Source organism: Staurois parvus, unplaced genomic scaffold (assembly GCF_062004578.1).
Source record: "Staurois parvus isolate SC_StPar_1 unplaced genomic scaffold, SC_StPar_1.0 ptg000618l, whole genome shotgun sequence".
NCBI classification, from domain to species: Eukaryota; Metazoa; Chordata; class Amphibia; order Anura; family Ranidae; genus Staurois; species Staurois parvus.
Genome location: NW_028318414.1, coordinates 2312501 through 2330124, shown reverse-complemented (window position 1 = coordinate 2330124; position 17624 = coordinate 2312501). Strand labels below are relative to the sequence as shown.

At 41.7% G+C, this 17624-nt stretch overlaps 1 protein-coding gene across 3 annotated transcripts in view; it reads left to right on the top strand.

The window, feature by feature from the left end:
• Positions 1-17624, top strand: part of SSBP2 (single stranded DNA binding protein 2) — a 274434-nt gene that overhangs the window by 66810 nt on the left and 190000 nt on the right. For all 3 annotated transcript variants that reach the window (XM_089693232.1, XM_089693231.1, XM_089693230.1), the window contains exon 2: positions 11504-11576. In XM_089693232.1, the coding sequence (XP_089549358.1) occupies positions 11504-11576 (73 nt within the window). The remainder of the gene's footprint in view (positions 1-11503; positions 11577-17624) is intronic.

Here is a 17624-nt window from a genome sequence, read left to right as displayed (position 1 = left end):
GGCAACACTAAAATTGGGTTTGACACACACAAAATCTAAATTGGGTTTGACACACACAAAATCTAAAAAAGGAGAGAGAGACTTTCCTCCAGCACTCACCTCTGGAATGAAGGCAGCCGGCCATCCTCGAAGACATGGTCAGGAAAGCCAAGTGTGGTCCTTGTGTGGGAATGAAAGTCCATCTCTACCTACACCCTCCAGCAGCCCGCGGCCTCTCTCTGATCCTATGGCTGAGCTCTGGCCGTGCTTTACCTGGTCCCCATCCTCTGTCACCTGCCACGTGTGTCCCTTCCTCCGGGGGGGGTGATGCTGCCCAAGGCAAGCGCCATGTTAGTGATTCTTGGGTGTTTCAGAAAAATCTGCACTAGTTTTTAGATCAGCCTTTCTCAGCCAGGGTACCATGCAATTCTAGGATTCTTCCAGAGGTTGCTAGTGTTCCCTGAGCAATGTGCCATTTATGCCTCTGAGATAAGCTACCAATGACGCTGATGATCTTTTCAGCTATTTACAAGGGGGTCCCTAACCACCAATGTAAAAACATTCTTCCCCCTGAACACCAGTGTACTAAAGCCCTTCACTGACCACCAGAATGTGGCGGCACTCTATTGACCATCAATGTAAGATGTCACTTTTTAACCAACTATCAATGTAGGGGAGCACTGCAGTTTTTTTACTTTCTTTTGTTGTTATTATTTGTTTAATGTTCTTACTAAAATGTATTATTTTCGTATAGAGCCATAGTATGCCAAGTATGCCACATTTGTTATAATTTTATTTATTCTTAGATCTACAACTTACTGTTTATGCTAATATCTCATGAACTGTAGATGTAATAAGTAGGAGAAATAGTTCCCATTCACACCTACATGTAGCTTGAAGCTCAAAGCTCCTAAACGCTCAGCAAGCCAAATCCAGTGCTTTTAAATTGTCCCTGTTCACATTGGAGCATTGAGGTGCCTGAACCTCAAAAAGGTACATGAGCTATTGAAGCAGAATGAGGCCTTTTTGGCACGTAAGCGTGTTGTATGTGTTTTTCAGATGGTACCATGATAAGCCTATGGGTCCCAAAACACATAATCTGACCCCAAAGAAGCTCCTGTATGGCACTTTCTTCTTCTTAAAAAAAAAAAAAAAAGTGCAGAAATGCGCATAAACAAGCCTAAAAATCACCTATATGTTAAGTTCAAGTCTGAATGGGGACCAAGACCTGAAAATTACTTCAAGGGTATTTCAGGCATTATGAAAATATTTAAAGTGAATTAATCTTCGCTTTAACCAACATATAAATGTCCATTTTTAACAATGGCATTATTTCTGTTTTGTGTAGAGTAGTCATAATGGCGTATTTTAACACAACTGTAATTGCTTGGAGCAAGCCTGACCTTTTTTGTGGCCTTTAAAAATCAAATCCAAAATGTGTTCATAAATAAAAAGCCTTCCACTAGTTGAGTAAAGTGGTTCTCTTTTTTTTTCAGTTTTTTTACCGTCTGTTCTAAGTGTTTACATTGTATTACTCTAATGAAATATATCTAGTTAGAGTTGTTTTCATATTGTGGTATTAAAGCAGCTGGGGAAATAAATGCATATAAATAGAGATAAATAATGTGTTTGATAGTGCTTGTGCTCCAAATATAGGGATTTCCTCATATTTACGCCAACCTTGAAATTGCTTAACCAGAAGTCTGACATGTCTGCGTGTTTTATTTGCATGTAGAATGAAGTGTGAAAGTGTATTTGCATATCTTGCACCTGTAGGTTGTAATCAAGTGCAATCTTGTAATCAGAGGTAATATATTCTCTTTATCTTTGGCTCTATAGGCTGGGTGCTTTTCATTTTGAATATTTCTAGTATAGCAGATGAAATTCTGATATCATTTTAAATTGTTGTTGTGAGCTCAAATCAAATGGATTTTATCTTTTAGACTGAATAATTGCTTTCCTTTGTATTCACTGTTGTGGAAATTGATCTTATTAGAATGTTTGATGTGCTGTGGGCAACTGCCTAAAAAAACCTTCCAATTGTTAAAAATCCAAAGGACAAAAAGGGCCCTCTTTCTGGTTGTAAAGTCTAAACTTTTTTTTTTTTTTTTACCTTAAAGCATTCCTTGCATCTTAAGGTAAAAAATGTTTCATTCAGGATGTGTATCACCCCCTCACCCTCCAGTATACTTACCTGAGCCCGATCTCGATCTCGATCCAGAGCTGTGCCCATCTGTAATGGCTCTCTTCTTCTCCCTGCTCTCACAAGTTTTGCTGAGAGCTTCAGGAACCATTGGTTCCCTCTGCTGTCAGTCGAATCCTCTGACGAGAGAGCGGAGAGCAGGGCTGAGCCTTGCTGTCTGTGTCTGTAGATGCAGGTAGCGTGGCTTGAGATCAAGTGGCTTCCTATGCTGGCAGGCCGGGAAGAGCAGAAGTCAGGAGTACAAATAGGGGACCTAAGATGTTGAGGATTAGAGCTGCTCTGTGCAAAACAACTGCACAGAGCAGGTAAATATAGACCTGTTTGTTATTTTTTAAAAGAAAAACATTTCAAACTCTTTAAAGTGTTACTAAACCCAGGACCCTGCATTCACTCTCTCCGGTCTCTCACAGTACACAGAACTTGGAAATTAAATTATTTTAGTAAATATAAACTGCTAAATACCTTTTCTTTCATAAGCAGTTTATAGCAATCTTGTGACTTTTCTCTCAGTGTCCAACTGAGCACTGGTTAATCTTGTAGGGGGAGTTTTCATTCTGCTCTGACTGTCCTATGGAGCTGCATAACGCCTGACCCTCTGTCTGGACAGCTCTGATTGACCCTGTACTGATCACATGCACCCTCCCCCCCCCCAAAAAAAAATAACTGTATAGCAATACACACCAAACAGAGCATGTGCAGAATTGCCACTGCTACTTTAACTATGGGAGAGATGGATTGGGGACAGCTAAAGAAGGGGAAGATCAGAAAAGACAGGATCAAACAGCCTTTTTACACAATGCAGAGGATTAACCCCTTAGGTTCCACAGTGAGTATAACCAGCATGCTTTACTGCATATACAGACTGATTTTACTGTTTTGGGCTTAGTAACACTTTAAGTACACCTTGAAATTAGTTAAAATAAAGTTCTGTGTCCTTAGAGTAGCCCCAGTCACCGATCCTCTTCCCTTACCCAGGGGTGTATCTAATAAATGTTTTCACCAAAGATTCATACATATTTCAATCAGGATTCACACATTTTTTTTTTCCAATTGAGTTTAAAATGCTGTCAATCAAATCCTGTGAGCAGAGAGCTAGGAGCAGCGGTGGGGGAGCTGTACTGTGTGTGTCCATAGATCCACAGACATTTGCCCCTATAGCAAGAGGCTATGAAAAGGAGTTGGTTGGGAACCCCAGAAGAAGAGGTTTGGAGCCACTCTGTGCAATACCATTGCACAGAGCAGGTGAGTATAATATTTTAATTAAAAAAGCAAATATCCTTTAGAAAAGCTTTAAGGTCCATTGGAGAGGCCACAAACTTAAGAGGTTTTGTTTGTTTTTTTTTTAATACGGCTTCACAGTATTTGATCAGTGTTTATTAATGAGTATTGTATGAAACCAGACGATTATTCAGGTGACCGACTTACCCAAACTACAGAGTGAGAAGTCTATATATTGGCAATCCCTTGTCATAAATCACTGGTGTTGTGCCGTTTCATCTTCCAGGTAAAATAGTTGGAAATCCTCAAGTTCTTCTTCGATAGGACAGGATTGCTTTTCAGTGGTTCTTATTTACCCCTAGTCTATAAACTTGGTACAAGTGGAATTGTAGAACTACATAGTGTAATTTAAATAGAAAATTCAGAAATAAAAGCTAGTGAGGTTGTACAACTAGCTACGATAAATGTTTTTGGCATTCTGCACAGATTAGTCAAGCATCCTTCTGGGGACGCATATTGCTAATGCTGCTATATTTTATGTGTTTTTATTTCCCATTCCCTCTGGCTCTGCTTATTGCTGCTGTATCAGCAGTCTTTCCCCATACATTTTTAATGCTGCTCTATGTAGGGTGGTTTCAGGTCCTCAGATTAGTTGCGGTTTAACAAGCATGTTGTAAGAGATATTTGTGTGTATGAATGGAAGGTGTTTGAAGGACGTTGATACAGAACTGCCATCCTGATGCCACAGCCAGCAATTTTCTGTCCATCCTTTTTGTATCCTACACAATTTTTCACACCAAGACTAGGGATATTGGTTTGTAGGGTGACGTTTTGTGCATCAAAACATGGTCAGTTTTGTAGAGTAAATGTCTTGGAAAATAGGTATGCCCTGCAGTTAGTGTGGTAAATGTACTCAAAGCCAGATTGGTGTCATTGGCCATCGGCATCAGCCACTAAAATATTATTCTTCGTACTTCTGCTGATTACCCAAAGTTTCAGAATCATCCTAGTTTGGCAATTGTAATTTTATTGAATGGCCTCTATGGGGTTAGGAATTTAAAGTGTTACTAAACCCAGGACCCTGCATTCACTATATCTGGCTTCCCACAGAACATGGAAATGCAATTATTTTAGTAAATATAAACTGCCAAATACCTTTTTCTCATCAGCAGTATATAGCGTCCTGTGACTTCTATCAGTGTCTGGCCCAGCGCTGCTCTGACTGTCCTATGAGGCTGCATAACCCCTGACACTCTGTCTGGACAGTGCTGATTGGCCCTGTGCTGATTCCCCCCCCCCCCAAAAAAAAAAACCTCTAGCATTACACACCAAACAGAGCATGTGCAGACTCACTGCTGCTCTGTACTTTGGCAGATGAATTGGGGACCGTAAAATAAGGCGAGGATCAGAGAAGACAGGATCAAACCACCTCTTTATACAGTGCAGATGATTAACCCATTAGATTTCACAGTGAGTATATGTTGGTAATGATGGGATCTCTGTAGCTATGTTAAAGGGGGATATAGACAGATCAGTCATGCGATCATGATGTTTTTACCCCTTTTGGGTTATTCTGGAGACTTTATTAATGTGCAAAATGTATAATTGATGGAGAGGGGGTGATATTGGGGCTATTTTGTTTCTTTTATGCTAGAGATCTCCTTTAAATAGGTGTGGCCCTAAACAGACATTATGTGATGCTATCCACATTTATTCCTCTCAGTTTAGCCCACGGTTTCTTTTGAGTTTGCCCTAAAGCAACCTGCATCTAGAAATGCAAGACAAGATTCAGTGTCTCTGCCACAAACGGCGCTTATCATTTTGCGGGGCTACAATTTAGCAACCTTTTAAAAAAAAAACTTGTTAAATATACAGTGGGGATCGAAAGTTTGGGCACCCCAGCTAAAAATTTGTATTAATGTGCATAAAGAAGCCAAGGAAAGATGGAAAAATCTCCAAAAGGCATCAAATTACAGATTAGACATTCTTATAATATGTCAACAAAAGTTAGATTTTATTTCCATCATTTACACTTTCAAAATAACAGAAAACAAAAAAATGGCGTCTGCAAAAGTTTGGGCACCCTGCAGAATTTATAGCATGCACTGCCCCCTTTGCAAAGCTGAGACCTGCCAGTGTCATGGATTGTTCTCGATCATCGTCTGGGAAGACCAGGTGATGTCAATCTCAAAGGTTTTAAATGCCCAGACTCATCTGACCTTGCCCCAACAATCAGCACCATGGGTTCTTCTAAGCAGTTGTCTAGAAAACTGAAACTGAAAATAGTTGACGCTCACAAAGCTGGAGAAGGCTATAAGAAGATAGCAAAGCGTTTTCAGATGTCAATATCCTCTGTTCGGAATGTAATTAAGAAATGGCAGTCATCAGGAACAGTGGAAGTTAAAGCAAGATCTGGAAGACCAAGAAAAATATCAGACAGAACAGCTTGCAGGATTGTGAGAAAAACAATTCAAAACCCACGTTTGACCGCACGATCCCTCCAGAAAGATCTGTCAGACACTGGAGTTGTGGTACACTATTCCACTATAAAGAGATACTTGTACAAATATGGTCTTCATGGAAGAGTCATCAGAAGAAAACCTCTTCTACTACCTCACCACAAAAATCATCGTTTGAACTTTGCAAATGAACATATAGACAAGCCTGATGCATTTTGGAAACAAGTTCTGTGGACCGATGAGGTTAAAATTGAACTTTTTGGCCGGAATGAGCAAAGGTACGTTTGGAGAAGAAGGGGCACAGAATTTAATGAAAAGAACCTCTGTCCAACTGTTAAGCATGGGGTTGGATCAATCATGCTTTGGGGTTGTGTTGCAGCCAGTGGCACAGGGAACATCTCACGAGTAGAAGGAAAAATGGATTCAATAAAATTTCAGCAAATTTTGGATGGTAACTTGATGCCATCTGTGAAAAAGCTGAAGTTAAAGAGAGGATGGCTTCTACAAATGGATAATGATCCTAAACACACCTCGAAATCCACAAGGGATTACATCAAGAGGTGTAAACTGAAGGTTTTGCCATGGCCTTCACAATCTCCTGACCTCAACATAATTGAAAATCTATGGATAGACCTTAAAAGAGCAGTGCGTGACAGACAGCCCAGAAATCTCAAAGAACTGGAAGACTTTTGTAAGGAAGAATGGGCAACGATACCTCAAACAAGAATTGAAAGACTCTTGGCTGGCAACAAAAAGCGTTTACAAGCTGTGATACTTGCCAAAGGGGGCAGTACAAGATATTAACTCTGCAGGGTGCCCAAACTTTTGCAGACGCCATTTTTTTGTTTTCTGTTATTTTGAAAGTGTAAATGATGGAAATAAAATCTAACTTTTGTTGACATATTATAAGAATGTCTAATCTGTAATTTGATGCCTTTTTGGAGATTTTTCCATCTTTCCTTGGCTTCTTTATGCACATTAATACAAATTTTTAGCTGGGGTGCCCAAACTTTCGATCCCCACTGTATGCTTTCCATAGATAAGTGTATCTAAAGAAAAAAAAAGTTTTGTTTTTTTTTTTTTTTGTTTTTTTTCAATTTGTGTTTTGAATGTTGCAATGAGTTAGAACCTTTGTTGGCCTTTTACTGCTGTCTCTGTCTCTAGAGACATTCTATTGTTTTATTTGTTTGGATGACCATTGGCACAGGGACTTTGAAGTGGGGGAAAATCCAAAATTCTGCGTTGTCCCCACAACAGGCATAGAGGGGAAATCTCCTTATAGGGAATAAGAGGGGGCCTTCTGTTGTGTCAGTCCTACAGTAAAAAGAAAAGCAGGGGGTTTCACCATTCCATATTCTGTACAAAAAAAAGGCTTCAGATATACTTTAATTTTTTTCATATTGGGTAATAACTGCACTTTCTGGGCTGTACTGGCATGGTATAGACGTTCACCTCTTCATTAACAAATCATAACAGAATCAGAGGGGGTTTTCTGGCTTCTGGCTAACAGCACCTTGTGCTATCTGCTCATTCTAATTGTTCATAGGTTCACCTTACACTGTGATTGAACGATCTCTGTGGTTTTTGGATGGAATTATTGGTGTGGGTATTTACGTAACTCGCCTGTTCCTAATGGTGCATTCTGCCAGATCTTTATGTCATGGGTATTATTACAGGCCGCACTTTATAAAATGTGATTTATTATACATTTAATACTAATAATACACTACAACAATATATACAGTGGAATAATGAACTGCAAGCTTGAAAAATGAAGGTGACCTTTTTCTGGTATAGAATTGTTCCTTTCTAACATAGCATTCATTCTGTAAATGTGTATCTGTGATTGTCATGGGGGGAATGTGCCATTTGTTAGTAAAATTACTGGCCTTCTCTTTTATTATGACAGTCAAGGGGGATAATGCATACGGTTCTCAGATTTGTTATGTGTCATTTCTGCCCACACAGGGATTTGTTCATGGGTTTTATAGTGATCCATGAACGTGATAGAAAAATAAGATTTGATACCATGAACAGCACCATGTTGGCTTTGAGCCATAGTGGGCAATATTTCTAAAATGTACCCGTCTTCATAGAGGCAGCAATTTTATAAAGCTGCTGGAAATTCTGGTCTCTCACTATTCCAGCTTTTCACAAATGTCCAGCACATTTTTTTTTTCTTAAATATCAATTTAAAAAGATGCAACATTGCAGACAAAGAAAATGTATTTTTTGGGGGAAAAGTTCTTCCATAGGTACCTGCCATTGAAAATAATTGTCTTCACCTGGTCAAGTGGGTGGAAAATTGGTCAAATTCTGGAGAGAAACAGTTAGTGTATGTAAACCCATTGGCTTTAGTTTAGCCATATGTGAAGCAACTAAATACTGTACTTTGAAAGAATGGTCCATATAGTTGCAGATCTTCTTTTTATCTTCCTTACCGAGGTCACATGATCACCCTGCACCGTCTGGTATGTAGGTGACACATACTACAGACGTCATTGCTGTGTTTTCCCTGGGGCCACACAGAATTTTGTGCTTTTGTGGTCACATAGGCTAAAAAAAACCCCCACTTATTACAGTAAATCTCAATAGATACTTATCTTGCAATCTCACAAAACATACTCCTGCTTTGTTCAGTTCTGTATGTGGCAGCTGGACCTGCCCTGCATGGCCTCGAGGAGTGTCACGAAGGCTGGTGTTTCTAGGGAAAAGAGGGAGCCATGTCAATGGGAGAATGCAGGAGCATATGCAGACAGGGTGGCAAAGCAAAAGATCAAGTCTTCATTCACAACATATGTCAAGAAAAACTGATGGAAAAACGTGCAGATTTCACTTGCAAAGACATGTGTTTTCATCAGTCTTCATGCGCATTTCAATGAATATTAATGGCTATTGACATCCTGTGTCATCACCCCCTCATCAGAACCTCCTTATCAGTTTTCCCCTCATCAGAAAATCCTTATCAGGGACCCCCACCATCAGTGTCCCCCGCCATCAGTTATCCCTCATCTGTCCCCCGCCATCAGTTATCCCTCATCTGTCCCCCGCCATCAGTTATCCCTCATCTGTCCCCCGCCATCAGTTATCCCTCATCTGTCCCCCGCCATCCGTTATCCCTCATCTGTCCCCCGCCATCAGTTATCCCTCATCTGTCCCCCGCCATCAGTTATCCCTCATCTGTCCCCCGCCATCAGTTATCCCTCATCTGTCCCTCGCCATGAGCGCTCCCCCATCTGTCCCCCGCCATGAGCGCTCCCCCATCTGTCCCCCGCCATGAGCGCTCCCCCATCTGTCCCCCGCCATGAGCGCTCCCCCATCTGTCCCCCGCCATGAGCGCTCCCCCATCTGACCCCCGCCATCAGCGCTCCATCTGACCCTGCCATGAACGCTCCATTATCTGTTCCCTGCCATCAGTGCTCCCTCATCTGTCCCACGCCATCAGTGCTCCCCCATCTGTCCCTCGCCATCAGCGCTCCCCCCATCTGTCCCCCGCCATCAGTGCTCCCCCCATCTGTCCCCCGCCATCAGCGCTCCCCCCATCTGTCCCCCGCCATCAGCGCTCCCCCCATCTGTCCCCCGCCATCAGCGCTCCCCCCATCTGTCCCCCGCCATCAGCGCTCCCCCCATCTGTCCCCCGCCATCAGCTCTCCCCCATCTGACCCCACCATGAATGCTCCATTATCTGTTCCCTGTCATCAGTGCTCCCCCATCTGTCTCTCGCCATCAGTGCTCCCCCATCTGTCCCTTGCCATCAGTGCTCCCTCATCTGTCCCCCACCATCAGCGCTCCCTCATCTGCCCCCCAACATTAGTGCCCCCTCATGTGACCCCTCCTTCAGTGTCCCCCTCATCTATCCCCCAAATTCAGCTCCTGCCAACAACCCTCCTTCCACCATCACACACAGACCCGAGCGTCAGCATGATCCCAGCTGGCATCCAACAGGAGGGAAGGTAGGTGAGTACTGCTCTGCTCCCCCCCACTTCCTGTCACACAAGGTAAATGCAGAGCAGTACTGTCCATTTTTTGTCTGTATGCCAGTGCAGAGCTGTAAGGAAAAATGCAGCCGTGTTACATAATCCCGCACAGCTCCACACTAGGCATCACACCTGCATCTTCGTGTGAATGAGACACATAGGAAACAATTGTTTTTTCTGTGTCTTGCAGAAATCTGCAGATTTCTTGTTCCGAAAAATGTAGGTCTCTGCAGATGGTGTGAACAAGACCTGAGGGTCAGCTTGCAGTTGCCATTGTCAGTAAGGAAGGACTGGTAACTGGCAGGATCACCAGGTGGTTACTGTCATATCTTTCAAAGAAGAGTGCATTGCAAATAGTCAGGGAAAACCATTTTGACGCATCTGCTGAAAAATATATATTTGGGTTTAGAAAGGGCTTTTTTTCAGTGGGAATGCAGAGGACCACTTTTCCAACACTGAATGTATGTAATGGCAAGGGGTGGTGGGGTGTGCTGGAGGTTGGGGGATCTTTTGTTACTGGAGGGGAACTTTCTTTTGCATGTTGGTCTATTGTTGCTGGGGAGGTCTATTGCTGCTGGAAAGAGGGCTCTCTTGTTGCAGGGAGGTCAGTTGTTGCTGGAAGCGTTCTCCTGTCAAGAGAGGGGTCTATTGTTGCTTGCTGGTGGGAAATCTGTTGTTGCTGCTGGGGGTCTGTTGCTGTTGAGGTGGTATTTTGTTGTGGGGGCCATTGTTGCTGGGGGGGGGGGGTTGTGGCTATTGTTGCTGGCTGCAGGAGATATATTTTATGGTTTTTCTTATTATGCTTAACAAATCCCATACAAAATGATACTTGGTTCTGTATTCTCTAAAAGGAGTGGTGCTGGGAGGTGGGTAGCGGGTGGAACTAGGGGATGGTGCTCAGAGGTAGGTGGATACAAGGGGTGACTCAGAAGGGGGGAGTTCCGGCACCTATTCCCTGAGTTTACGTACATTTTAATGTAGCCTGTTTATCAATGGGTGGAATATTTTAGAATACTGGATTGATTTACTGTCAATTCCTGTCAATCACAAGATTCCTTTTCTCAGTCTAATTCTCAGTGTTGTACACATTACTTTGGAATTATGAGTGTCTGTAGAGCATCGGTTTCAGTAAAAGAGGCATAAATAATTGCTAACCCAGCCAATAGAATGCGGGGGAGTCTAATTTATTCTATGTATGACATTTGTTAACCAAATTCATCAATGTAATGCTAAATAAAACAAAAAACCCCAAATCATTCCTGTTATTATGCCAACTTACATAATACGAAATATTGTATTCTTTTTAGAAAAACCCCTTAACAAAACCTTACCTCATACAACTACTAAGCATATAACCGTATCCAGAAAAGGAACATTTTGGCTTCTGGATTTGATTCTGGAATGTTGGTGGTCAAATTATGTCAGTATGAAAATGTTCAACTAATCCACTGAGGGAGTTGTGTAAATATTCCGAACACTTGTAATGTGGGTAATATTTGCTTAGGTTCCATGTACAAAGTAATCTGGCTGCCATCCTAGGGTCAGCTGGGTTTAATACACTTGGTGTGGAGAATTAATTGCACTCTTACTAAATGTTTTTTCTTTTAAATGTAATAATACCATGTACTTCAGCACATGGCTAACAAATGATTTTGTCTCTCTGGCAGATTAGCGCTATATGTATATGAATACCTTCTACACGTGGGAGCACAGAAGTCAGCCCAGACATTTCTGTCAGAGGTGAGTCATTTGTTGTCATCTTCTATGGTTGTTTGGTCTTCTGGTGAAGAGAGATTCTGGATGTATGAGATTAGGGTATTTGGAATGAACTAAGGTTTAATAATAGGGTCACTTTAATTAGTCCAAGAACATTTAGGACACGTGGATGTGCCGGCATGATCTGACCACCCTTATCCATCTACTGGCTAGCGGATCGCTTAATATAAATGATTCCATTGTTTGCCTGACTTTGACCTATGAAGTAAGACGGTGGAAACACTGCAGTCACCTTTAGTGACTTCTTAAAGGGAGGAAAAGTAATGATCAGACAAGGTTGGATTGGCAGTTACCCACCAGTGAGCCTCAGTAGATAGTGTATAGGAGTGCACCATATAAATATCAGGTACAGGTTGACTATCTCCTAAAAATTGATGTAATATTATTTGCTTCAGTGCTTTTCAAACATTGCACACCAATCAATACAGTATTTGCAGTGTATCTGGATACTATCAGCACTATTAAAACTTACCATGAATAAAGATTGAGCAGTATAATGGCAGCATATTTGGGTGATATACTAGGAGCTTGTCCAAACACACTGCTTACCATCTCCCCAAGGGTTATCGTTGCATTCTAAGTCCTGTCCCAGTATGGCCAACACTCTACCATTTTTGGACATTTGTCATCTAATCAGACCATTGCCTCTCTAGCTTGGCTGTGGGAACCTATAGCAGGTCATTTATGGTATAAAAGTTACATAAACTCGACCTCTAGTGCCTGATCCTTACCGCTGTCACCTAGATCGTTAAATTGACACTAAACACCTAGTTTAATTGAAATTGTCCCTTCTATTTTTGTATATGGATGATGGCACTGTAATTTATTTTAATAAAAAAAATATCTAAGTACCTTTTCCTAATCGATATACAGCTGTCATATGACCCAGCTCTTTCCCAGCCTGTCTGCAGGGAAACATAAGCATGTGGAGCTTCTAGTCCTCTGCTGTTGGTCACGTGTTCTAAATAAATAAACAACCTTTGGAATACAGAGTAAAAATAAATAATTAATATAAACTGTTTTAAATTGTCATACAAGTATAATATTTTAAATGAAATCTTTATTATTTTTTGGCAATAACATGATGTGGGCAGATCTCTTCCAGTCACAAGCTTTGTCACACCCCTCCAGCCTATGTCTTAGAATAAGAGCCTCCATCAATCAAGATGTAATATCCCTCCCCCACTGATTATTGAACATGGAGGAAGAGGGAGAGAGTGGGCTGTCATTTACCAATGTATGTATATGCCCACATGTGTGACTCTATAGTCACATGGGCTGCTCAGATGGGATGGGGAGGAAATGCTCAACATAGAAACTCATTGAAAACTGAGCATGTGCAGAGCTGCCAACCCTCCTCTGCAAAATCCCCAAATGCATTGAGAACGTGGACAGTGGGGGGAGATGGAGAACAGTGGGATCAACCAGGTTTTATGCAGAATACAGAAAATTAGTCCCATAGTGACTGAGTATGAACAGCATGTAATACAACATTTATTAGTATAGTTTTTAATGATGTGGGTTTAGGAACATTGTATTATTACAAAGTACCAACTTCAACTCTTGCCCCATAAGTTGGGAACCATTTGTGGCATTTCTCTTTCCATGAATGGCCTTCATTTGCAGGATAATTGGAAAAGAGAAGTGGGGAATTCTCATTCAGACCCTATTATGATTAGTGTGCCGGGTGGTAGTAATGCATGCTACTTCAACACATTAACATTGTACAGGGCTGCCTGTTACCCCAGTACACAATAATAAAATCCTAAGCAGTATTTAGCATGCATCCTTAACTTTGATTACAACTTGTTTTTTCCTTCCGCACAGCAGATGGGGCAGCCCTTGGGAGAGTACATTGAGGTTTGCCTTCTACAAATGAACATTTAGAAGTGCTGAGAATACATACGTTGGGAAAAGTGGTTTATGAGTTATTAACAGCAAGTTTGAATTTCCGCAGCTCCCGAATATATAAATCCTTACACTTCATATTCTTTATGTACGTGCGCCAAGGTAACTGTTGCCCACAAAAGACTATGCTGCCATTCGGTGAACTGTGCATAGTCATGCCAGGTTCTTTTTTTAATCCTGTTTATTGGGAGATTATAGCTTTCTGGAACTGGTTTACAGAAAAGTAGAGGAGATACCTATAACTGCCAGATTTCATGTTTTGTTTCTCTGGTGCTGAAACCTCATTGACTGTTGTTATTTCAGCTTTTATATCAAGCCCCTGGTTCATTGAACCAATCGGACCCTTTTTTTTGTATAGAATTGTTCAAATAATGTAGCATATTCATTGCATTCCTTTGGTTGATGCATGTGCATACTGTATATGCATGGTCATATGGATTTCTCTATTCGATGTGGTAGAGATGGATTGCAGCATCATAGAATGTTGATTAAATAACACAGTTCCACAGAGATAAATTGCTGATCACTTACAAAGGAATCCCATTTTCATTTTAAGGATGAATGCATTTCTCTTGTTAGACATCTTTGTGTATTATTCTAAGCCTTGAGGTTTGGAAGCCTTGTATGAAATTTTAACAGAAGATGATCCGTGCTTTAGCTGAAAGCTAAGGAATTGTACTGCCTTCAGCTAATAAATGTGCAGCCTCAAGAGATGTTTGCTGAAGGCAGTGAGAAGAGTTTGAGGCTGCAGCTTCAATAAGTGTTTCATGTGTATTTAAATATATGTTTATTGGTATAATAGGCTTCCAACTGTATATGAATCCTTTTCTCCCTTCTTTCACAAACTGTAGCTTTGTTGTCTAGCACCCTAAGCCTGGGTTCACACTGATGCGGTGCGGAATTCGCAGCTTTTTCTGTGCGAATTCTGCACCACATCAGGATCGCACCCCGTTCATGCAAATTGCTGCGAGTATGTATGTTAACACCCCGAAAATCGGTCCGCAAAACGCAGTGCGATGTGCAGAATCAGATCTGATAGGTGTGAGTACCCATGCGATCCGATTCTAGTGCGGACTAAAAAAAGGCTCCTGCACCTTTTTTGGTGCGAGTGCGGCACAATTAGAGCCACACAAAATGTCTGGCTCCAATTGCACCACACACCAATTTGCGAGTAATTTGCACACGAGTGCGGTTCTGAACCACATATATGTGAACCTGTACTTAGTCTTGGCCTGAGAGTTCTGGGGAGGAAAATCTTTGAGACGGAAGATGAGGCAGCTTGTAATTCTCCATTTAATGTTGGGAACAAAAATCAGTGTGGTCTAGCTACTAAAGGCTTGGTTTCCTAGTACATGCAAAATAACAAAGAAGGTGGTATCTGCAAAGCCCAAAGTCTGAAGCCTTCAGTATATTAGGTTAAAACTTAAACCAAACACCTAAGTGAGAATTAAATAAAAGAATAAAAGCTAAACTATAATAAATTTAAAGCTGAACTCCGAAATGTTTATAACCCCCCTCGCATATGAAATGCAAGGGGTTATATGCTCTGGTGCTCTTCTCCTCTCTGATGTAAAAGTGTGCCCACTGGCTGCAAGTTAGAAACGAGACTTCAGTGGACGGGTCACACAATGTAGTGGAAGGCTAACATCAGCAAGATAAGGTATTTATTTTATTAACATTAATATTGCAAAGCAAACTGTCCAGCATAAGTGACAGAAGAGTCCAGAACAAACTAAGACTGGGCAGGGGCAGAGTTTTTGTTTTTTTTTTTTTTAAACAGTGCAAAGCAGCAGGTTTGTGTTAATCCAGATCCCCACAGCCGCATAAATTAACCATCTTTTTACTCCCCCACTGCTCCATTCAGGCCCTGAGAGTTAAAGGAAAGACTTGTGTAAGCTGCAATTCACCAAAGTCTTGGCTTATGCAGGGATAAAATCTCCTATGTGAGAGTGCATTAGTCACATGCTGTAAAAGGAGTAGTGAAGGAGCAAAGTAAAGATAAGTGTACGGTATATTTCTATTGCTTTGCCTTGAATGGCTAACGTGTGGGTTTGTAGTAGCTACTTCCAGCCCACTGTATATCTGTATAATCTGTATATTACCAGGGCTTCATCCTGAAAATACATTAATAGATATAATTCATTTGACAGATAACAGGTGACGCTTTTGCATGACTGCTAACCTTCATACTTGGTTGTCACTGATGGCTTTGGATCCAAGTAATGATTGAGCAGAAATCAAAGTGGTTCCTGATCAGGTGATCACTATGTCAGCTTTGACATATAGTAGTGATCACGTGTGAGCTGAAGGCTTCATTTAACTAGTTGCTGACCGCAGATAGCCGAATGGCGGCTGCACTGCGGCCGGCCAGTTCTGGGAGGATGTCATATGACGTCCCCCCAGAACGCTCTCCTACGGACACAGCTGATCACGTGATGTGGTAAAAGGCCAATCATACCGGCCTTTTACCACGTGATCAGCGGTGTCCAATGACACGCTGATCACAGGGAAATGCAAGTGCCGGTTCTCGGCTGCACTTTCCTCACGCTGTCAGATCGTGAGGAAAGTACTGCCGAGAACCGGCAGTTGTCAGAACGAGGATCGGCACCGATCATCAGGGCACTGATGATCAGTGCCCAGCAGTGCCACCCACAAGTTCCGCCCACCTGTGCCCAGCAGTGCGCCCACTAGCTCCGCCCACCCGTGCCCAGCAGATCACCCACCTGTGCCCAGCAGTGCACCCACCTGTGCCCAGCAGTGCACCCACCTGTGCCACTCTGCAGTGTCACACACCTGTGCCCACCCACCTGTGCCCAGCAGTGCCACCCACCTGTGCCCACCAGTGCCACCCACCTGTGCCCACCCACCAGTGCTGCCCACCAGTGCCACCCACCAGTGCAGCCCAGCAGTGCTGCCAGTCAGTGTCCAGCGGTTGTGCCAGTCAGTGCCACCAGTCAGTGCCCAGCAGTGATGCCAGTCAATGCCATCTATCAGTACCCATCATCAGTGTCACCTATCAGTGCCGCCTATCAGTGCTGCATATTAGTGCCGCCTATCCGTGACACCTCATTAGTGCTGCCTATCAGTGCCGCCTATCCGTGCCCATCAGTGCCGCCTATCCGTGCCCATCAGTGCCGCCTATCAGTGCCCATCAGTGCTGCCTCATCAACGCACATCAGTGAAGGAGAAAAATTACCTGTTTGAAAAATTTTACAATAGAAACAAAGAAACTTTTTTTTTTTTTTTTTTTTCAAATTTTTTGCACTTTTTTAATTTATAGCGCAAAAAGTAAAGCGCCCAGTGGCGATTAAATACCACCAAAAGAAAGCTCTATTTGTGAGAAAAAAATGATCAAAATTTCATATGGGTACAATGTTGCATGACCGCGCAATTGTCAATCAAAGTGCGGCAGCGCTGAAAGCTGAAAATTGGCCTGGTAAATAAGGGGGTATAAGTGCCTGGTAGGCAAGTGGTTGAAAAAAAAACAAACCGTTTCAGCTTTCAGAGGCCACTGTAGATGGCAATGTGCTTCTGTTTTTAATACTGTAATTGTTTAATACAATTATAGTAACCTTTATTAATTATTTAAAAACATTATTTTTTTATTTACAAATAAATATATATATATATATATATATATATATATATATATATATATATAAAACCCTTTAATCCAATGTGCTAATGGCCAAATCGTTTAAGATTAAATCTAGGCAGATAATAAAAAATACTAAATTACAAAATGAAACAATATAATGTATTGTTATATGCAAAAAGTCTAAGTTACTTATTTTTTAAAGTAATCTCTTGTAAATATCTGAACAGCAACACTTTGAATAGAGGAGAAAGGGCCGGCATTAGGAGCCAATCAGCCGCTGCTGCAGTACACCTGTACCAATAGGGAGAATGCTGAGAATAGGACAGATCAGAGCAAAGGACTGAAGTATACTACTTTTCTCTAACTGCCTAATTATCAGGGGAAGTTGTGTTCCTGACTAAGCTGTGCTGCCACCATGCAGTCTGAATCATAACCCTGGCTGAACAGAATTACAAATCTTTAGCAAGGATTTGTACAACAGTGCACATATGTTTAAGTGAGTATTT